Source organism: Natator depressus, chromosome 7, assembly GCF_965152275.1.
Source record: "Natator depressus isolate rNatDep1 chromosome 7, rNatDep2.hap1, whole genome shotgun sequence".
Taxonomy (NCBI): domain Eukaryota; kingdom Metazoa; phylum Chordata; order Testudines; family Cheloniidae; genus Natator; species Natator depressus.
In genome coordinates, this window is record NC_134240.1 from 47,636,914 (window position 1) to 47,658,446 (window position 21,533).

A 21,533-nucleotide genomic window follows, 5' to 3' on the forward strand; every position below is an offset into this window, starting at 1 on the left:
TTCAGTTTGTGTTTGGGGGAAGCTTTGGAGTGGGGGCAGGGCTAGATTGTGCTTTGGTTTGGCTAAACGCTTGTGGGGCTAGCTTGAGTTTGGGAGGGAGGTTTGCATTTTGGGGCTAAGATGGGGGGGGTCAGTCTGCATTGTGGGGTGGAGGTTCCCATGGCTCTCATTCTTTCCAAATTGGGCTGCCCCTCCCTGATCAAAAATGCAAGGAAGTGAGACTGCCTGGGATTCCCAGTGCAAGTGAGAACCTGAAAGCAGGGTCAGCCCCAGCACCCTGCCTGTGTCTTCAAGGAGCCGCTGGGGAATAATCACTGAGGCAGATCTGGGAGGGGACAAAGGTCAGCCAGGTTTCATCCCCTGTCTGCACTGCCCCGCACTGAACTCCATGTTGCTGCTGGGGCTGTTGCCACCTCCCTCATGCAGAAGAAAGGCAGTTTCGTCTTAATGGAAATGGTCCCCATGTCCTGCTGAGTTAGTGTGTCTGTCTCTCTCCTTTGGTCCTTCTGGCCTAAGATGCACCCACCTCTGACTCCTGGGTGAAAGGGCTGATTAACTCTGCACACACCTACCTACCTGGGAGCATTGCTGTGCAGTTAGAGCACAGGCCTGTGAAAGGCCTGAGAATCGGGGCTATTCACAGACTGGCTTAGGGCACTAATGTGTGACAGGGGAGGCCTGATCTCAATTCCCTGCCCCACCACGTGTCCTGTGTGACCTTGGGCAAGTCACTTCAGGGGCTGCTCCTGCAAGGTCGTTGAGCTGTAAAGACCTCGGAGGAGCTGGCCCCAGACAGTGTCCGTGCTTTGGTTCCCCATGTGTGATATGAGGGTCCTGGCCCTTCCCTGCCTGGCACGGGGGGGTGGGAGGAGGACTGGGAGGATAAATGCATAGGCCTGTGAAGCGCCCAGATACCGCCATGATGGGCGCCCTGCCCGGCTCATGTAGACACGCTGAGCGAGGCGGAGGTGGTAGTGGCGTCCCTGCATCATGGGCGATGCTGGCCCCAGGCTGGCTAATGTTTGGGAAGCGCCGCCGAAGAGCGGCCGCGGCGGGGCGAGCTGCTTTGGGGATGAAATCACGGCCGGAAAGGGGCGGGGCCGGAGCGCCTTCGCCCCGCCCCAGCTGGCCGCGCAGCCTCCCCCAATCCGGGCCGGCCCCTGGTGCGGTGTGTACGTTTCAATCCCAACGGCTCGGCTGCAGCCCGGCGACGGCGAGCAGGAGCCGGGGACCAGGGCGTGCAGGCGGGCGGGCCGTGCTTCGCTTCGGGGTGAGGGCTCCCACCCTCTCCATCGTCCGAGCCCGGGTCGGACCTAGCCTCGGGGGCGGCCGGCAGATCCGGGCTTGTTCCGAGCGGCCCGGTCGAGGGGCCGGGGATCCGAGCGCTCCCGGGCCGGAGAAGGGCGAGGCAGCTTGCCAGGGTCGGAGGGCGAGCAGCGGCCGGGGAGGGGATGAGCGAGTGCGAGCCGGGGACCCCGTCCTTCGAAATGACCTGGAGCAGCACCACCAGCAGCGGCTACTGCAGCCAGGAGGACTCGGACTCGGAGCTGGAGCAGTACTTCACGGCGCGCACTTCCTTCATCCGCAAACCCCTCAAGGACAAGGTGAGGCAGAGACGGAGCCCCGATCCGGATCCCCCCAGTGCCCGGTAGGGGAGCCCCGATTCGGAGTGTGGGGGGGGATCCGGATCCCCCCAGTGCCCGGTAGGGGAGCCCCGATTCGGAGTGGGGGCGGGATCCGGATCACCCCAGTGCCCGGTAGGGGAGCCCCGATTCGGAGTGGGGGCGGGATCCGGATCCCCCCAATGCCCGGTAGGGGAGCCCCGACGGGGAGTGTGCGTGGGGGATCCGGATTTCGCCGTGCGTGGATGGGGAGATCCAGATCCTCGAGCTGGAGGTTGCTCAAGGAGGACTTTGCTCCCCTTCCTTTGAACCAGACGACTATTATTTCGTGTGCCCAGGGCCCCGCTCTGCTTGGCGCTGCGCAGACACACTGCGGGGTGCGTGAACAAGGCCCCTGCCCAAAAGGTCTCACTGCCGGCTGATCCGATTTCTTCGGACCCCCTCCTGTTACTCCTGGGTCCTGCTTCTCCACTGGCTGGTCCTCTAAGTGCCTTGGGGAGCCACACGGGCTGAGCGGCCGCGGATGGGGGGCTGCCCTGTGGGTCTCCGAGGTGAGCGAAGCTCGGTGGAGGGTGTCTAACTAGCCAGCGAGCCGTACCCCGCCAGCCCAGGCTCTGGGCACTTCGCAAGCAAACTGATGGGGCTCATCCCAGGGTACGGGGGGAAAGGGGGAAAAGGCTAGTCCTCCATACGCCTCCACGCAGCCTTCCCATGGGTGTATCAAATGCGCTTGCCTGGGTAGGCGTTTTTTCCGGGAACCGGTTTTTTTTGGGGGGCGGGGGGGGAAGGGTGTGAAACTAACCCTTACGCCGCTGTCACGGGGGCTGAAGGATCTTGGCCAAATGCCATGGGGGGCCAGTCGGGAGGGGGGGGGTTTCCTGTCTCCCTGGCCTGGCTGGCGCATGGCTTGCTGAGGTCTGTGGGGTAAAGAGAGGTGGGGTATTGCCCTTCAGCTGTGATGACATCACACGTGGCATGAGTTTGGTGGGTCTTCTGCCAGCCCCTTGATGGGCATTTAGCGTAAAACCCTCAGTTTGGCACCACTGGAAGACTTGGCTTTTGGGAGGGTGCGGGTCAGGATTGAGGGGCATCAGCCGAACTGGGGGGGGATCCAGGAGTGGAACAGAGCTGTGGGTTGAGACTGAGTGCAGCTGCATCGTTATCCAGCTCTCCAAATTCTTCACCTTTTCCCTCTGTCTTCGGGCTTCCAGTTCCTGTGGTGTCTGTCCCCAGAGTGCTGGGCACTGAGGTGGTGGTAAGGGCAGGAGGAGCTCTCTGGTTTTACACATCTATCCAACACTCCCAGGTCATCCTGGCAGATTGGGGAGGTGGCAGATGGAGGCTGAGTTAGGGAGATCTGCCCCAGAGGACCCTTGGCAGAGCACCAGTTTGAGCTGTGTCCAGCACCCAGAATGGTGAATGGTCATTGAGGGACAGGCTCAAATTGCCACCTGGCACCATTGCCCTGTGATGGGGCATCTGCCAGGCTCTTTCTCTGCCTGAGGAGGCCTAGCCCACCCGGCTCTGTGCTACCCAAGGGCAGGCTGGTGGGGAGAAGGACATAAGTGTGTGAACTTGGCAAGCTGGTGTGGAGATGGAGACCTCCCCACCTTGAGGGCCCAGGGCTGTTCCAGCTCTGTGATCCTCTTAGCCCAGGGGTGGGCAAACTTTTTGGCCTGAGGGCCACATCTGGGAATAGAAATTGTATGGCGGGCTATGGAAGGACTCCAGCTCCAAAGAGCTCCATGGACCAGTGCCCAGCGTTGCAATGACAAACCTCCAGCTGCCACCAGCCAAAGGAGGTTGCATTGTTAGTGGGTAACGGTGGCTAGGGAGGTCCTTGCACATGGTGTCTCCTTGGAGCCCTACAGAGCACTCTGGGGCCACTCAGCCTGTGGCCCTACAGGAGCTGAGCTGGGCTGGCATTGTGGGCTGTTCACCAAAGGACCGCGAATCTGGCTGACCTTTGGCTCAGCCTGTGGCTTTGGCAGATGATCTGAGGTCAGGAGACACAAGGGTGTGAGACATGGGATGATCTCAGCCTCTGGGGTGGGGTGGGTGTGGATGAGTTGGGTCCACTCAACTGGTGACTGGAACAAGTTGTATGTGTGTGTGTGTGTGTATGTACATATGGGGAGGCGTGGATGAATTGGGGGAGTTTTTAATACTCCCCAAAGGGAATTGCTGATTTAGCTGACAAAAAACTAAGCAAAGTGGGAATTGGTGTTGGTCAAACTTCAACCCCCTACCCTCTGCCAGTGCACTATGTTCCTGGCCACAGCTCCCTTGCTGGTCCTGTCCTGACCCCCAGATTGACTGATGCCCCTCAAGCCTACCCTGCAGCACCCTCTGCTGTGCCAGTCTTGGGCTGCTGCTGAGTAGAGTCTGGCCTTTGTGTGGTGCCTTTGTTTGTCAGCAGCAAAAGGCGTGAAACCACCCCTGCCCCCCGCTGCCCCCTGCAGCTGTGTCAGTGCCTGCCACTCTGCAGGGGCTTGGTGGAAAAGAATTGTTCCCTGAGTGCCAAATCTGCTGCTGGCAAAGGCTGTAGCCTCCCAGCTGTGATACACTGAGACCCCAACAGAAGGGTAAATTCCCCAGCTGGCTCAGGAAACCCCCTGGGGACACCCCTGCGAGGTGTCCTTATGTGAGTGACAGAGCCCTATTAGTCTCCTGTTTGTGTGATTAAGTGTTTCCTAGTGGTTAGAGCAGAGGTGCTGGGAGCCAGGACACCTGGGTTCTGTTGCCAGATCTGTGGGGAGTGGAATCTACTGGTTATAGGAGAGGGTCTGGGAGTCAGGACTCCTGGGTTCTGTTGCCAGCCCTGCCACTGACTCACCAGGTGACCTTGGGCGAGTCACTTCAAAGCTCAGTGCCTCAGTTTCCCCATTCTGTACAATGATTCTGGGTGTGCTGGATTGTGAAGCTTGGTTCACTCCCAGGTGTAATGTGCATTCAGATCCTTGGTTCTGTCTGGGTTTGGCCACCATCAGAGCACTCCCAAGCACTTAATGATGGAAACCGCGCCCTAGCGGGCCTGCAGGAAAAGAAGTGTTTGTGCGTGAGTCAGTGGCTGTGCTGAGACTACCATGGGAAAGCACAGCTAGTCTTATCAGCCTACTTCATTTAGGTGCCTAGGGGGGAGCTGAGCTCTTCAGAAAATCTGTGGCTCATCCCACGTTACCTGGCAGGCCAGTGCTAGAGCCAGGCGTTGAGCCCAGGTCTGCTGAGCCCCAGTCCCGTGTTGTAGCTACTGGCCCCTCTTCCTTTTCTTCCCCGTTGGTCCGCTGGAGATTGTGGCGTAGCAGGACAGGTGTCTCTTGGATAATCAGGGCCGTGGCGGGCTTTGGGACCTTGCCCTGGGGAAGCCGGTGCAGAGGGCAGGGCACTGTTGGGCTGGCAGAGGGCTGGCAGTGATCTGTGTTGCCGGGCTTTTCAGGGTGGGGAGCTTCATGTCTGGAGGCAACAACTGTGTGAGACACTGGCTCTGGTGGGGAGGGGGGGCAACCTTCTGGCCAGTGGCAAATAAGAAAGGGGCATCTCTGGCCTCATGGCTCTGGGGGCCTCTCCTGACACCCAGGAGTCCGAACGGACCCCAAGGCTGTGGCCGACTGGACATCCTGGATACCAGGAGACGTTCCAAGTGCTGCCCTTGTTGGGTTAGCATCGCCATGCCCTTGCCCAGCATCACCAGCTGCTGCTTCCCTAAAGGCTGGCAAAGCAGGATGGTTCTTAAATGGGGGCATTGGATGGGGAGGGGCTGATGTTGACCCCCCAGGCACAGGCCAGGAGAGCGCAGGGCCTTCTCCTGAGGACGGTTCTAGGCTGTGCTTTGCTCTCCAGGGTAAACCTTGTCTGCTCCTTTCCAGGTGACTCTGGCTCTTCGTCCCTTGCCCTGGAGGCTTAAGGGGAGTCAGGGCTGCTGCTCTCCTGCTCCGTGCAAAGGGCCTCCTGCACCCCAGCTGTGTGGTGTCTGCGCACTGGGGGAGCAGTACCCCTTCAAGGTGCTGTGCCCAGTGGGAGTGCTACTCACCCGTGACTAAGGGTGATGGAGCAAGGTTGTAATACAATCCATCTGACTCAGAATCTGAGAGCGGAGGCAGCCAGACCAGCTGTTAACCATTTCACCATGTCCCTGAGCAGCCAGCCCTCTCAGCAGGGGCAGTCAGAGAGATGGGGAGGTTGCAGGCAGTTGGGTACAATGCCCCTGGACTGGCTGTAGCTTTGGTGCCCTGCCCAACAAAGGGGCAGTTGAGAGCCCAGCTGCAGTGACTGGAGGGGCAGGACGCCCCCAGACTGGAGAAAGGAGAGGGAGAAATGCAGCCAGAAAGCGACAACGGAACGGGCTGGGAGGAAATTCCCTCCCCCACCCCCATCTTCCCCTACTGAGCAGAGGCAGGGGGTTGTGGGATCCCAGCCGAGGCAGTGGGTGGCACCAGGGGTTAAATATTTGTTAGGATCCAACAATCCCAGGCCTCTCAAACATGTAAACAGCTCTTCTCAGGCCCTGCTGGAGCCAAGGTGAAAATCTGTGGTCCCCACGCCCAGCGGGGCCGCCCAGGGTCGGGAGAGGGACCAAACACAGATGTCGTCCATTTCTGCAGCCCAGGGTCTGCTCCTGCCTGATGGGCTCTTGGAACTTGGGGTGATCCTGTGGGGAGCTGGGGAGGGGACATGGACCCAGGACTGACTGACTGACTGCAAGCTGGAGGCTGCAGCGTGTGTGTATAATGCCAGCGCCACAGAACGCAGGGCCTGGCCCATCCCCAAGAACACAGTCCCAGTGGTGAGAGAGGGCATTATGACTGTATATGGTTGTTTGCCACGTGATAGCCCAAGGTGCTGCTGGCTCTGGGATAGGGAGTGAGCAGGGCCCTATCACAGGCCGGGGGAGTGATAAGGGCAGCCCGGGGCCAGGAGAGGAGATGATCTATCTGGCTGTGTTGCACCGGGTGTGTAGGCAGCATAGATCGGCTGACAGGCTTTGCAGTGGTACCTCACTGACCTGCACGCCCGGCCTCCTGCGCCCTGATTGCTGAACTTCCCTCCTGGGTAACAGCCCTGTCTCATGCCTACTGGTGCTGGTGGCAGGCAGCTGGGCATGTGGCACTGGGGGTTGCTCACTCCCAGCCAGCAGGGCACCCCATACCTGCTAGGCATCTTGCTGTCTACACCCTGGCATAGCAGCTGTCTCCTGTGCTGTGTGCCATGTTGTGGGTGGGGTGTGGCTGCAATGACTTAATGCCATTGGGAGGAGGCGCTGCTGCCAGGACCTCCCTCTCCCATTCCAAGGGGGCACATCCCCCTTTCCCTGGGTCCAACATACAGTGAGTACCCATGAGTGCCCAGTATCCGCTGCGCCCTGGCGCAATGTCCTGTGACCGTGCTCCAGGCTGCCCATCTTTGACATGTGCTGATCGTGACATGCAGCTCATGCAGGTGGGCTGGGCATCTCACCACCCCTTCAGGCGCCGCTTAGGGGCCTCTTCCTGCATATGTGGGGCTGACTCCGCGGGGATCTCCAGGGCTAAATGCACAAGCAGCTGAGTGACAGAGCTGCGGCTGCCTAGCTTGGGCTGTGGCGGGCTCCTCCTGTGTGGCTTGGCACGGGTGAGGGGGCCTGTAACACACCCTCGCCCTGTGCGTCTGTGTTGCCGTTACCTGGTAACTAACCAGCCCTGTGTTATTTCCGTTGCGGAGCAGCAGAGCCGACCTCAAAGCTGTTCTAAGCAAAACAAAACTGATCTGAGCAAAGTGGCAGCTACTCCCCTAGCTGGGCTTGGAACAGCTGAGGGTCCTGGTGTAGGGGAGGCATGAGAGATACCCTGGCAGGGCATGCCCCTTTGTGTGTGGGGAAATGCTATCGCTGCCCTAGCATTAGTTGGCAGGAAATGTCTGGAGCCAGGAGTGCCTGTAGGAGGCGCTGTGGCATTGGAGCAGGGGGTGATGCGTTATGTAATGTCCCAGCAAATGGGCCTTGGAGAAAATTCTCTTTGTTCTGTAAACAGGATGCCTGTGTCCCTCCCTGTGACTGTTCATCCTTCAGCTGCGAGCTCCCAGCGAGCCTTTTCCGTCCCGGGCTGGGCTGGGCTCCCTGCGCTGTGCACCCTACCCTCTCAGGCTTCCTTCTGCCCTGGTCCTCAGGATACAGAGACTTCCCCCTTTAGTTCCTTGGATCTGATCTCTGCACATGGGAAACGCGCTCCACCCCGACGCACACCCATGTTCCCTCATCCTGTCAGGGCGTAGCCAGGCTGGGTTTTGTAAACCTCTGCCTAAGCTGCGGCAGGCCTGGTCGCAGAGCAGAGCTTCCCGCCCATGGAATTACAGTTGTGGACTGAGAACAGTGCTAGTAACTTGCACTTAATGCATTGATTCCCAAAGTCTGCATGGACGAGGCAAATTCCACGTGACCCAACCTCTCTCCCAGACTCAGGGGCAGCCAGATGCTGGGCCTTGGGAAGCAGTTCTTGTTTAACAGAGCACATTACAACCATAGCATGCAGGAGTTTAAAGCAGCTCTGCACTTCCTGTCCTAAATGTGACTTGGAAAGGCCACCAGAAAACAAGGCATTGGCTCAATTTATTTATTTATTTATTTATTTATTTATGGGACTGCTTCTGTAAGAAGAGCAGGAATGTGTGGTCGTCTGTCTCGTGCTTTTGCTGGAGATGTCCCTGGAGGACCAGAGAGCTGGGGTGTGACAAAGTGGGAATTTTCCCTTGTTACGTTATATGCGAGTCTTACTGTTTTGTATTAATGCTGTGTGTGCCTCAGTTTCCCTGTGTATTGCACCAATGTCTAGGTGGTGGGAATAAGGGTGTGTGACTTTTGCGGGGGTTGCTCCAGCTGCCTACATGGACGCTATGGCTGCCCCTTCGGAACCTGAGACCCAGGAGGGGGATATGACCAGGTGACGACCAGGCGACTCTTGGCCGGGGAAGCGAGACAAAGGCTGGAGGAGGAACAACTGGCAGGGCAGGGGCCAGGCAGCTGGAAGTGAGTCAGTCTCGGCTGGCTTGGGGCGCAGGGGGAGGGCTAGAGCCTTGGCTCTGGGCTACCCTCCCCCCAGGTTGGACTTGGCTGAAAGTCCCTGATTTCTGTGCTAACAAGTTGTGTCCTATGCTGTGTTCCTGTCGACTAATAAACGTTCTGCTTTACTGGCTGTCTGAGAGTCACATCTGACTCTGGAGTTTGGGTGCAGGGCTCTCTGGCTTCCCCAGGAGCCCCGCATGGGCAGACTCGCTGCGGGAAGCGCACAGTGTGGAAGGGCAGGCTGAATGCTCTGAGGTCAGACCCAGGAAGGTCAAAGCTGGGTAAGCTTCTTGCCCTGGAGACAGTCTGCTCAGGGAGGAGGCTCCCCCAGAGTCCTGACTGGCTTTGTATGGAGTAGTTCCAGAGCATCGCCCCGGTGACTCCGTGACATGGGGCAAGAGCTTTCTCAGTCTTTAATTGAAAGGTATTGAAACTTTAACAGGGAGAGTTTTCCTTCTGCCTATTTGTTGAGCATTTGAATTAGATGGGTCTTAACAAAGACAGACCGGTATGAGCATTTGCTCTCTCATTCCCTTTCATTAATCATCGTTCATCCCTCAGGTGTCTGCTGACATAACCCCGCAGTTTTCCAGTTGTCTGTCAAGTCTTCTGGGAAAATCAGGGTAATTGTAATGCCCAGCCTCACTGTGTTGGTGGGACAAGCTGTTGATCTGATCACATTTGTCAGGAGATGCGTCTGCAGTGTCCAGACATTTGTCCCCGGCTTTAGATGGAGGCTGTGTGGGATTCCACACCCCCGAATGTGTCGGGTAATTCCTCGTGATTCGTGGGGTGTCCTGCTATTAACGTGCTTCAGACTCCGGAGTCTCTGGCTCAGCCTGAAGGGCCTCCTGGCTGCTGCTCTGAGTTACTTCCTGGTCTCTTGTTTGTGGAGCAGAACCTGGGTACTTGCTCCTTCCCCCACAACCAGGGGACAAGCACCTGCCCAGAGCTAGGGCAGTGCGGGCTGAATGATCACGCTGGAGAACCATTCCCTAGAGCAGTGGTTTTCAAACTTTTTTTTCTGGCGACCCAGTTGAAAAAAAATTGTTGATGCCCGCGGCCCAACAGAGCTGGGGATGACAGGTTTGGGGTGTGGGAGGGGCTCAGAGGTGGGGCAGAGGGTTGGGGTGGGGCCAGGAATGAGGGGTTCAGGGTGTGGGAGGGGGCTGGGGCAGGGGGTTGGAGTGCTGGAGGGGGTCAGGGCTCTGGGGTGGGGCCGGGGATGAGGGGTTTGGGGTGCAGGAAGGGGCTCCAGGTTTGGGGGGCTCAGGGCTCGACCAGGGGATTGGGGCGCGGGCTTATCTCAGGCCGCTCCCAGTCAGTGGCACAGCAGGGATGCTAAGGCAGGCTTCCTGCCTGTCCTGGCACCACAGACTGCGCTGTGCCCTGGAAGCGGCCAGCGGCAGGTCTGGCTCCTAGGTGGAGGCACGCAAGAGGCTCTGCGTGGCTCTCGCCCGCAGGCACTGCCCCCCACACCCACCCATGCCAGCTCCTATTGGCCAGCCAGTGCTCGGGGTGGGGGCAGCGCGCAGAGCCCCATGGGGCTCCCCCACGCCTAGAAGCTGGACCTGCTGATGGCCACTTTTGGGGCGCAGTGTGGTGTCAGAACAGGTAGGGACTACCCTGCCTTAGCCGGGCAGCACTGCCGACAGGACTTTTAACAGCCCGGTTGGTGGTGCTGACCAGAGCCGCCAGGACCCAGTGCCTTACACTCCGCAACCCAGTACTGGGTTGCAACCCAGAGTTTGAAAACCACTGCCCTAGAGGATCATCAACTGACTGATCTGCAGGGTCAGAGATATGGGAGCTGGGGGAAGGACCAGAGTAGCAACCATAGCTTGGTGGGTGATAAAGCAGCTCAGCTAAGCCACAGAGCACTCCAGTTTCAAACACCTGATAGATATTAATTAGCAGGCAGCCTGGGGACAGGGAAGCAGTCGTGCCACCTTCCATGAATGCTTGCTGGACCTGATGTGATACATGTGGTGTGCATGGTAGTAAGGGGCTGATGGCACTGTTTAGGGTTGGATACAGGCAGGTAGGTGGACATGGATTAAGAGGAGAAAACAGGTCTAGCAATTGCAAATTAGAAGCTGCTTTAGCTTCTGCTTGAGATGAGTTGGTCTCTGATGTGCAGCACCAGCAGGGTGTGTGTGTGCATGGTCTGTCTCTGAACTGTGTGTGTGTTGACCTGGCTAGACTGTGCAAGCTGTGAGGAGAGCCAGAGGCAAACCAAGGCAAAAGGGATAACTTTACATTTTATAGGGAAAACCCCCAAATTGTACCAGGAGCACAAATAATATTGAACTTTACCAAAGACTTACTACTTATAATAATAAGCTATATAGGTGACCAACTCATTAACCTTCGTGTGCTTGTTCACACTGTGCGATTGGTACCAAATGCATTGCTGTTAACAAGAACACAAGAGCTCACTCAACAATATCCTGCGTCACTTCGGAGAAGAATCAACGTTTCCTCTCCTTGGCTGTAAGTCCAGTTCCACTCTTGCTGTCCTCTTTTTTGCTCCTCTTCGGCTCAAAGTGCTCCTTAGATTCTCTGTTTCTGTGCCGAGTTTATCCGCACTTAGTGGGCCCTCACCTGGCCATAGGGCACCTTTTGATCTGTGTTCTGTCCAAAGATGTTCAAAGAATTTCTCTCTGTTTACAAGAACTGTAGGTGTTTTGTGAGGGGGCTTCTTGTTTACCATTTTCAGGATCTGTCTGCATCTCATGCAGCTTTGATCAATTCCCTTCTCCCCCAATTATATTTGATTTGTTTTCCCCTTGATTCTCTCTCTCCGGTAAATCTGTAGATTTGATTTCCCTCCCTTCTCTAACAGTGTCCGTGCATATATCCAGGTCTGTTTTTTCCCCTGCTTCTCCTCACCTGAAACCTTTCCTATTTTTCCTTCTTTCCTCCTTTTCTCTTCCCAGTCCCCTGCTTGTATTCTCCTGTTCTTCTTTTATTTGCTCAGCCCACCTCCGGTTCGCCCGCTAGCTCAGCATCTCCATTCTCCTTCTCTAACACTTCTGGCAGCTGCCCCTTTGGGTGGTTTCGGGGCCCCCTCCCCAGCACAACTGCCCTCTCATTGGCCATCTCTCTCCCCTGGACAGCATACTGGGCAGCTGCTGCAGGTGCTAATGCCGGGTGCGGGTTATTACCCACACGCTATGTAGTATCTGTTTGTGTGTACATGTGTGTGAGCATCCATTGGTGTGTCCACGCATGTCTGATGTGTGCCAGGCAGTGGAGGGGTGTGTGTGCCACGTGCCATTCGCGTCTCTCTTCTCCCCCACTGCCATCCTGCGCAGGCAGCTGGCGGCTTTGCGGTGGGAAAGGAAAGGAAGTGGTTCCCAGAAATCCCAGGAGAGCTCTGATTGGTCTGTGGTGAGCTCATCTGTAATTCCCCTTGTGGGGAGAGGAGGGGGGGTCAACAGGAAGCCAGGCTGATGCAAGAGGGTGCAATGAAGTTCTGTGGCAGCGGAAAGAGAGGGGGTTGGCCTTGCTGCTCTGGCGGCATGTGTGTCCTGGGCGTGTTTGTATCTGATCTGTGGGAAGTAAGAGCTGGTAATACATGAGCTGGCTGCATTGTCCTGCTGAGGTGTTGTAAGATGGCCCATCATTGTGGTGTTCCTGGCTGGGGACATGCCCCAGTGGAGAGTTGTGTCTAGATCTTCTGTGCCAACCCTGAATGGCATGGGCAATGCCAAGTTAGCCCCTGAAGAGCGACATTGGCATTGAAGCAAATACCCCAGACCAAGCAGCTGTTCTTTGCCTGGCATTGGTCGGGGGGGACAGGTGTTTAGCCTGGGGCCTGGGCCACTTAGCCCCTTGAAAGCAATCCTGGGAATTCTCTGGCCTGTGTTTGCAGGGGCTCAGAGCAGGTGATCTGAGTAGTCTGATCGCCCCCTGGCTGAGGGTGGTACAGAGGCACTGTGGGCAGGCCCCGTATCTGGCCTGCTGGCAGGGCCAGGGGCGCAATCGTCTGTGGTGCCCTGGAGGTGGGATCTCCTGCTGGAGCCTCCTATATTTTTTTCTTCTGGAGGCTGGTCCCTGACTCGCACCCCAGCCCCGCCTGTGTGAGGGCCCTGTGTCAGCACGGGGGTGTGAGCAATACACCTGCCCGTGGGCGCTGCTCGGCAGCGAGTGCCTCCTCGCCCCTGGATTAGGCCAACAGCTGCTGTAGCTCTTGGCTTTGTGAAGTGGTTTCTCCAGTGGTAATGACAGTCTGCAGTGCTGGCTGGCATAGCCCCCCCGTTCTCAACATGGGCACAGCCTTCCTCTGCCCTCGGCCTCCCCTAGTGTCCACCTGCTGTGCCTTCTGTGGGGCAGGCTGCTGCATGATATAAACCTCTGTCTGGCTCGCTGCCTCTTGGAAGCCTCTGGGATAACAAGTAGGGGGGATGATTCCTGACTCCCCCCTTTGATCCTGCCTGTGGGTCCAGGGAGCTCTCCCCAGCCAGGCCTGGGGGGACCCTACGGGAGGGCTCAGCAGGGTTTTATCCCTCTCCAGATGCACCCCTCGCACGAGGTATCTGCCCCCGGGGGTTTCTGGTCTGCTGTGCGGAGCAGGTGTGATTAAAGCAGACTTGGTATCTACCTGTCCCGTGGGGGCAGGGAACTCCTCTGTCCCCATCCCCTCCGCCCCAGCCTGTCTGGCTCACCCAGGCCAAACCAGCAGGATGTCCCCCTGGACTGAAATCCAGCCATCCGTGTCACACACAGCACCTGGCCCCCTCTCTTGCTTCACTGTGACCCCCTGGCTACATCAGAGTCACTCCTGATGTGCACCACATCAGGGGCAGACCCCCAGGAAATGGGGCACGGACCCTGTCATGGTGCTTCTTGGTGCTGGTGCTGCTGGCTTCCTGAGCTGGGCCAGGTCAGGGAGCCTCTTCTTCCTAGAGGTGAACTTGCCAGGGCAGAGTGGAGGGTGCCGGGAGGGGGCAGCGCGCACAGGATCCAGAGCACCCATGCCCAGGGCTATCGGAGACCAGGCAGCAGGAAGTTCTCAGGGTGGGGGAAGCATAGCAGTCCTAACTCCTGCAGCCGGGCATTGTGGGTGCTGTGCCAATCGCCACGTCACCGAGTGGGCCTGGGTTGTGGCTGGGCTGAGATGCAGAAGGCAGAGGGTAGCTGTGGGGACAGGAGCTGAATGGGAGCCCCTGCTGACCAGGGAGGTGGACTGACCCCACCCTTCTCTCTCCTGCAGGACGAGCAGATTGACTGGGAGAAGCCAGTTCTGACCCAAGCCGAGATCGAGCAGAAGATAAAGGAATACAACAGCCAGATCAACAGCAACCTCTTCATGAGCTTGGTGAGGCCAGGAGCGTGGAGGGTCTGCGCCCGGGCGATGGGGCAGGGCAAGGAGCTCACAGCTTCAGATTTGAACTCTCAAAAAGGGGTAGTGCTCAGAATCCATTCCAGGGGGGTCATGGCTCCACGTCCAGGTCTTCCCTGCTCCCAGGGGCTGCATCCAGAGCCCATTACAGGGGGCACAGGGATCCCATTCTGGGTGTTCCCTGCTCTCAGGGGCTGCACCCAGGGCCCATTTCATGTTCGCTGCTCCATTTTCCTGCCCCGTTCCCCGGCTCTGCCCAGCTTATTCTCTCTCTGGTTCTCCCTCCTCCCAGAACAAAGACGGCTCCTACACTGGCTTCATCAAGGTGCAGCTGAAGCTGATTCGGCCGGTCTCGGTGCCAGCCAGCAAGAAGGCGCCCTCCATTCAGAACGCCAATAAGGCGCCACGCTCCCAGGTGGTGACGCGCCGCACGTCCTTCTACCTGCCCAAGGACACAGTCAAGCACCTGCACATCATCTCCCGCACCCGCGCCAGCGAGGTCATCGAGGCCCTGCTCAAGAAGTTTATGGTGGTCGACAACCCCCGCAAGTTCGCCCTCTTCGAGCGAGCTGAGAAGGACGACCAAGGTACCTGGCCTCCTCTCCTCCCCTGGGCTCAGTCCCTCCACACGTCCGCCCCGCAGTCCCCATCTCAACCGGCTTTAAAACCAGCCAGAGCTATTCCCGGTGTGCAGATTACACTGACTAGCCAGGGCTTAAATTTTACCCTGCCTCAGTGGCTGCCCCACTTCCTCACAGTGCCCCCCGCTGGGAGAGGCTGGGAGTGAAGTAGCTGGGAGCTCCCCACATAGCCAGCAGTCCTGCCCTGCTCCCCGCAGCACCCCCTGCTGGGAGAGGCTGGGATTGGCATAGTTAGGAGCTCCCACCATGGCCAGAGCTCCTGCCCTGCTCCCCACAGTGCCCCCTGCTGGGAGAGACCAAGGCTGGAGTGGCTGGGAGCCCCTGCCCCCCACAGCCAGTACTCCTGCTCCACTCCCCCAGCACCCCTGCTGGGAGAGGCTGGGGCTGGAGTAGCTGGAGCTGTCTGCTCCACTGTACTGAGCTGCGTGGCCCGTCTGTCATTGCAGTGTACCTGCGGAAGCTCTCAGATGAGGAGCAGCCCCTGCATCTCCGGCTGCTGGCTGGCCCCAATGAGAAGGTCCTCAGCTTCGTTCTGAAGGAGAACGAGACCGGAGAGGTCAATGTGAGTCTGGGAATGGCCTGATGTGTCTTGAGGGGGAGCCTGAGTCCCTCTGGGAAGCCTATGGGTTGTGGGAAGGGTGTTATAGCACTGCCCTCTGCTGGCTGCCTCACTGACTTGTCCTGATGGCAGGGCTGGCCGGCTGGAAAGGGGGAATTGAGTGCAGAGGGGTGTCAGGGATTCTTGTAAGCACCCCTTCCTGGCCACCCACCAGGGTTGCTGCGAGGGGAATCCGAGCCTCTGTCATCCGCATCCCCAGGGTGCTTCAAGCTCCTGGAGCCTGAATGGAGCCACTGCCCTGGTCTCAGGATCCCTAGGCACACTCAGGGCACAGACCTCGCATCTGGCCACCCTGCTTCAAGTGCTGGAACCCGCTGTCCAGCCGCCTGCTCTTCGGGGCGCAGCACTGACCCTTCACACTCCCCAGTGCGTGAACACACCCCGCCCCCAGAACTCCTCCCGAAAGGGGTGACGCCGGTTCCAATTTAACTGTCTCGGGGGCACAGAATAGTTGGGCAGCTGTGCACACAGGCACACACGCTTTGTACAGTCTTTCAACTTGATGCTCTTCATATTGTTGATGTGACGCGCAGGAGATTAGACCGTACCAAACAATCAAACACCCTAAACGCGATGTCCCTCGCTAGCTCACCCTTCCCTTGGGGAACATTTGTGTTCTGGCAGGCGGGCACGTCCCTGCCACAGCCTCCCTCTTCTTCATCTGCTGCAAAAATAGTTCACTCCTGGACCTTTCCTCCTGATGAGCTCCTTTATTCTCCTCCTGGTAACTTTCCAAACCCCCCTCCCTTCAGACAGGGGCAGGAAGTGTCTTTTCCCAGCTGGAGCAATCCCCTTGTCCCAAAGCATTTTACTTTGAATGGACGATTGATTGTTGTATGCTGATTAGTCCCCATTGTCTCTGGCCTGGCAGAGACAGACACAACCCTGCTAAATCTTGGGGGATCCACATACAGACAGGTGTTCCCTGACAGTCAGTTCATGCTACAATGTCCTAAAATCATCCGTTCCAGAGGATAAGGGGAACAATGGGAGTAAATAGGGAAGCTCAACAAGGCCCCATTTGTGTCGTGGGCATGGGAGAGGTAGAAACAGAAGGCTATGCCTGAGAGCATGAGATGGCACAGTGAGGTGCAGGGCACTGCCCCAGCATGAGAACCTCACCCCCACCCCCACCCCCACCCCCCCCAATGGGAGGGAATCTGAGATCACTACTGATTCGTGTAAGGTTTGGTCGGCACGGGGCAGTGTAGTTGAAGGATACTGGACCGGAGCCCCCTGCTATTCCAGTCGTGGCCCCCACACAGTACTGCCGTAGCCACTCTGTTATTGCAGCCCTGGGCTCCCTCTTTTTTTCTCCCCCTGCCAATGCCCATCAGTCCTAACCGCAGCCACCCTGCTATTTCTGTTATGGACCCCACACAGCTCTGTTGATGCCCCTCCATCCTCACCCACAGCTTTCCCCTGCCCCCCCCCCCCCCCGCACGGTAGTCCAGCCTTGGGTTCCAACCCCATAATCCCCTGAGAGCTCTGCTAATGCCCCGCAGCCCTGACCCACTACCTAGGTGATGCTGCACACCGTGGCGCAGGCTCCCAGAATGATAGGCCCTCTGCCCTCTCGCCCTGCAGTGGGACGCCTTCAGCATGCCTGAGCTGCACAACTTCCTGCGCATCCTGCAGCGTGAGGAGGAGGAGCACGTCCGCCAGATCTTGCAGAAGTATGCCCGCTGCCGCCAGAAGATGCAGGAGGCACTGACTACCCGCACCCCGGGCTGAGCCGCCCCCGTCCCGGACCTGACACTCCAACCGACACCAGGTGGCTAGGAGAAGAGGCGGCGAGGCCAGGTGGACATGGATGGATCCACTCCGGGACTATGCTTGTGGGTCGGGAGCTCCCCTGCGTGGGTGCAGGGAGGTGGGGGGGAGTGTGGGAGGGGGCGGCAGAGGAATGGGAGGTGGGTGGCTCCCCCGCGGGGGCCCCCAGTGCCGTGTGAGGCGCGAATGTGAGCGATGGAGGGACTGTGTGCATGGGGACATTTCCCCCGGGTCGGGGGCACTGAACTGCCCCCCCCCCCCATCATGTGTGCGTATATGTGGGGCTGCTGGGTCACTGCCAGGATGGCCGCTTCCGGCTGTGCCTTGGGGAGAGGTGGGGCGGTACAGCTGGTCCAGGTTCATCCTCCTGCCAGGGCCCGCTGGGCCTAGGCTCCGCTGGGCCTAGCCGTGTCTGGGGATAGATGGAAGCTCAATGTGGATCTTATTAGCAGCCCCTGAACCCTGTTCCCCACTCCTTGGGGGGGTGGGGAGGTAGCAGTGGACTCAGAGGGTGGGAGGGCCCTGGATCTGTTCAGCCCTGCCCTGTCGTTAAGCAGGACAGCCAAGACCTCCTGATGTGGCCAGACCCTAGGTCCCTGGACAGGTGCAGCCACGGCGCGCTGTGCTGGCAGGGCTGAAGACTCTCAATTCAGCCACGCTCAGGGCCGTCTGTGGGGCAAGCCTAGGGGAATTGCTCCAGGGGCCAATGCAGCCCTCAAGACCCTGTGTTGGTCTTTCCAGGATCCTGTTACCAAAGGTGGCCTCGGTAGAGGGCAGCATCCAAAGGAAGGCCAGGAGAAGGAGCTCAGGGGACCATATGGGGCAACCCCATCCCCAGGTTTAGCCTCAACGGAGCTGGTGCCAGGGATGGGTCTGCCCCCGTAGGTATCCTGGAGAAGAGGCCTGGGCGCTGTTGCGTGCTAGGTCCATCACGTGAATGGAGGGATGACACCCCACAACTTGCCCCCAGCAAGCTTGGTGCATCCTGGCGGGAGCTTGGGCCAATAGCAATGGCAAGTAGATAGCGCTGGAGGGCGAGGGATGGCAGCCCTAGCCTTGGACAGGCCCTGCTAGGCACTGCCAACCCTTCCCCGAGGAGCGGCAGACCCCCTGTGCCCAGGGAGCTGGGGCACTAGTGCAGGGCTGTAAGGCTGGAGTGAAGCAGCCAAGCCACTCCCCATGAGTGCCTGGGACCTGAGGCTGTGCGAATGCACCAAGAGGCCCCCCTCTTTGCAGCGGGGCCTCGCTTTGGGATTTGAGTTTCTCAGTGAATGTTTTTGAACTCGACTCTGTTGAATGTCCCGAGCTTCCGTGGGGGCTGCGCTTCCCCGGAGGCTCGGCCTGTGCGTGGTGCTGGCTCTGTGTGGATTAATAAACGATTCAGGGCAAGGCTGTTTTGTTTCTTTGGAGCCAGTTTTGGGTGCAGAATGACAGCCTATCTGCCCAGCATCAGTGATAGACCCCAAAGCTCCTGAACCTATTCCCCACCCGCACCCCGGTGGCCTCCCACCATGCTTTGCCACAGCCAGAGGAACAGGCAAATCCTCCTAGAGGTGCAACAGTGGGGATGCCTGAGCCACCCTGGATAGGGAGGCAAAGGGGGAGGGGCCATTGAACCACAGGGGGCAAACTGACCCCGCCCCTCGCCATGTCCATCTTGACCTCCTGCTTCCCATGCAACTTCCACTTGCTGCCATTCATAGCTCTGCCTACATCTTCCACATGGACCTGTGATCAGCGCTGATGTAACCTGGGGACCTGTTGGTCTGTTATTCGTGTCCCAGTCCAGGCAATGCTCCCCTCCTCTCTCGGGAGGGGAATGGTGATGGTGACGGGGAGGGTAGACTCCCTTGTATAGTGCTCCCTTGCAAGCTAATGGCCATTGCAGAAGGCTGCCGTTCTCTGAGGGGTGTGTGTTTGGTAACACTGGATTCACAGTCACTGAGGTTTGCGGAGTCATGAGTTGGCTGGCCCACTACGGTAGCCCAAATTGTGTTGGTAAGCAATGGGGCAACCTATAAGGATTCAGGCTGTTGTCTCACACCATGAGTTACGCACCATGCAACCTGTGCAGTGCCCCCCCCCCCCCCCCATGCATGCAAATAGAGAGCAGCGCCCCCCACCGCCCCCATCTCCCGGGGACCCAGCCTCAGGAAGAATGGGCGACCATATAACAAATTACAGTGGTATAGTGCCACTCACCCTGCATAAGCCCAGACCCCTTTAGAAATTCAAGGATCATTTCTCCTGTCCCTCTGGGGTGAAGCATGGCAGCTGTTTCCAACTACCCATGGCAGTGATATGCACCAGTGTAGACCAGGAAATGAAGCTGATGCCAGTATCCTCAGGGAGGAATTAGGGAGGCGGAATTGAATTCTTGAGGCTGGGAATTTGCCAGAACATTGCCCCATGCAGCCTTTTCCCTCTGTGACCTCCACCTTCAGTACCTCCCCCTCTGTACTGTACATCCCACACGGGCATAGCAATGTTTGCGGTACTGATCTACAGGATGTCTGAGGAGGACTCATTGCAATCGGCCGAGCAAGGCTGGGGCAGGAGGGTCAATGGGATGAAGTTTCCCCGGCGGTTTGATGACAGTAATAGACAGTGTGCTGTGGATTGACATTAGCCATAGTCAGGAGAGAGCAGGGGCTGTGTAATCTGCCTCCTGGGAAGGAGTTCCCTACTTCAACCCTTACCCTAAACCCATTCTACTCCCTGCACTGGCTGCTCAGCCTGGGGACAAGCCCCCTGTCCCTGTCAGGCCTGCAGAGCCCATGTAGCTGTGGAGGGCTGGGTGGGTTCCACCCTGCTGCCAGCCCAGGCTGGATTCCTGAGCACTGCATGGAAGGCCTCGGCGCTGTTGGCCACAAGACGGGCAGTGCCAGGGGGTGGAGGAATCTTTCGGACACATGCTACCAGTCAGCTAGATTTGCTGCTGGAGCAGAATGGAGGAGAAACCCAGGCACCAACGTGCCAGTGCCACAGAGTTGCTTCCCTGCCCTGACTCCTGCTCTGCCTGCCCATCCTAGCTTCTGCCCCTGGGAGAACAAGAGACTAAACATAAGGCCTGGAGGTGAGGGCTTCCAGCAGGCCCTGGCTGTGTGTCTGAAAGGCACCATAAGGGGTACAGGTACCAGAGCAGGGGAGATGCCCTCCTGCTCCCCACAGCACTCAACCACAGCTGGGAAAGCTCACCCACCAGGGACAATGCCCCACTGGGCTGGGAAGCCCAGGTGCCAGCCTGGTGGCAGGTGCTGATGAGTCATGCTAGGAGGCAGATGTGCCCTGCCACTGAACCCTCTACACTCTCCCCCCTCCCAGCCCAACCCTCCCCTAGCACCCCTAGCACCCCTGCACCCAGTCAGGCCTTGCCCTGGGGAGCGTGTGCCTGGGAAGGGGGAGGGGAAGAGGCTGTGTGTGCTTGGGAGTGGGGGAAACAGGGGCAGTGGAGGAGGAGCAGGAACTGTGTGCACCAAGGAGGTGTGGGAGGACAGAGACTGTGTGTCTGTGTGTGTGGGGGGTGTGTGTGTGTGGGGGCAGCGGGAGGGGGTGAGGGCTGTGTGTGAAGGGGCGGGGTGGGGGCAGGGGGAGGGGGACAGGGGTTGTGAGTGAAGGGGGCGGGGTGAGGGCAGCGGGAGGGGGATGGGCTGTGTGTGAAGGGGGCGTGGTGGGGGCAGCGGGAGGGGGACGGGGGCTGTGAGTGAAGGGGGTGGGGTGGGGGCAGCGGGAGGGGGGGCTGTGTGTGAAGGGGCGGGGTGGGGGCAGCGGGAGGGGGTGGGGGCTGTGAGTGAAGGGGCGGGGTGGGGGCAGCGGGAGGGGGACGGAGGCTGTGTGTGAAGGGGCGGGGTGGGGGCAGAGGGAGGGGGACGGGGGCTGTGTGTGAAGGGGCGGGGTGGGGGCAGCGGGAGGGGGTGGGGGCAGCGGGAGGGGGACGGAGGCTGTGTGTGAAGGGGGCGGGGTGGAGGCAGCGGGAGGGGGACGGGGGCTGGGAGTGAAGGGGCGGGGTGGGGGCAGAGAGAGGGGGACGGGGGCTGTGTGTGAAGGGGGTGGGTGGGGGCAGCGGGAGGGGGACGGGGGCTGTGAGTGAAGGGGGCGGGGTGGAGGCAGCGGGAGGGGGACGGGGGCTGGGAGTGAAGGGGCGGGGTGGGGGCAGCGGGAGGGGGGGCTGTGTGTGAAGGGGCGGGGTGGGGGCAGCGAGAGGGGGACGGGGGCTGTGTGTGAAGTGGGCAGGGTGGAGGCTGCGGGAGGGGGACGGGGGCTGTGTGTGAAGGGGCGGGGTGGGGGCAGCGGGAGGGGGTGGGGGCTGTGAGTGAAGGGGCGGGGTGGGGGCAGCGGGAGGAGTGGGGGCTGTGTTTGAAGGGGGAGGGGTGGGGGCAGCGGGAGGGGTGGGGGCTGTGAGTGAAGGGGGCGGGGTGGAGGCTGCGGGAGGGGGACGGGGGCTGTGTGTGAAGGGGGCGGGGTGAGGGCAGAGGGAGGGGGACTGGGGCTGTGTGTG

The 21,533-nt window shown here is 59.2% G+C and overlaps 1 protein-coding gene across 2 annotated transcripts in view; it reads left to right on the plus strand.

The window, feature by feature from the left end:
• RASSF1 (Ras association domain family member 1) overlaps nucleotides 1-21,533 on the plus strand; it is a 37,123-nt gene that overhangs the window by 10,612 nt on the left and 4,978 nt on the right. The window contains exons 1-5 of one of the 2 annotated variants that reach the window (XM_074958332.1): nucleotides 1,175-1,604; nucleotides 13,874-13,978; nucleotides 14,295-14,589; nucleotides 15,090-15,205; nucleotides 16,850-17,065. In XM_074958332.1, the coding sequence (XP_074814433.1) occupies nucleotides 1,452-1,604; nucleotides 13,874-13,978; nucleotides 14,295-14,589; nucleotides 15,090-15,205; nucleotides 16,850-16,996 (816 nt within the window). In that variant the 5' untranslated portion in view covers nucleotides 1,175-1,451 and the 3' untranslated portion in view covers nucleotides 16,997-17,065. Of the gene's footprint in view, nucleotides 1-1,174; nucleotides 1,605-13,873; nucleotides 13,979-14,294; nucleotides 14,590-15,089; nucleotides 15,206-16,849; nucleotides 17,066-21,533 lie in introns of those variants that run through there. The other variant, XM_074958331.1, reaches the window with a different exon arrangement.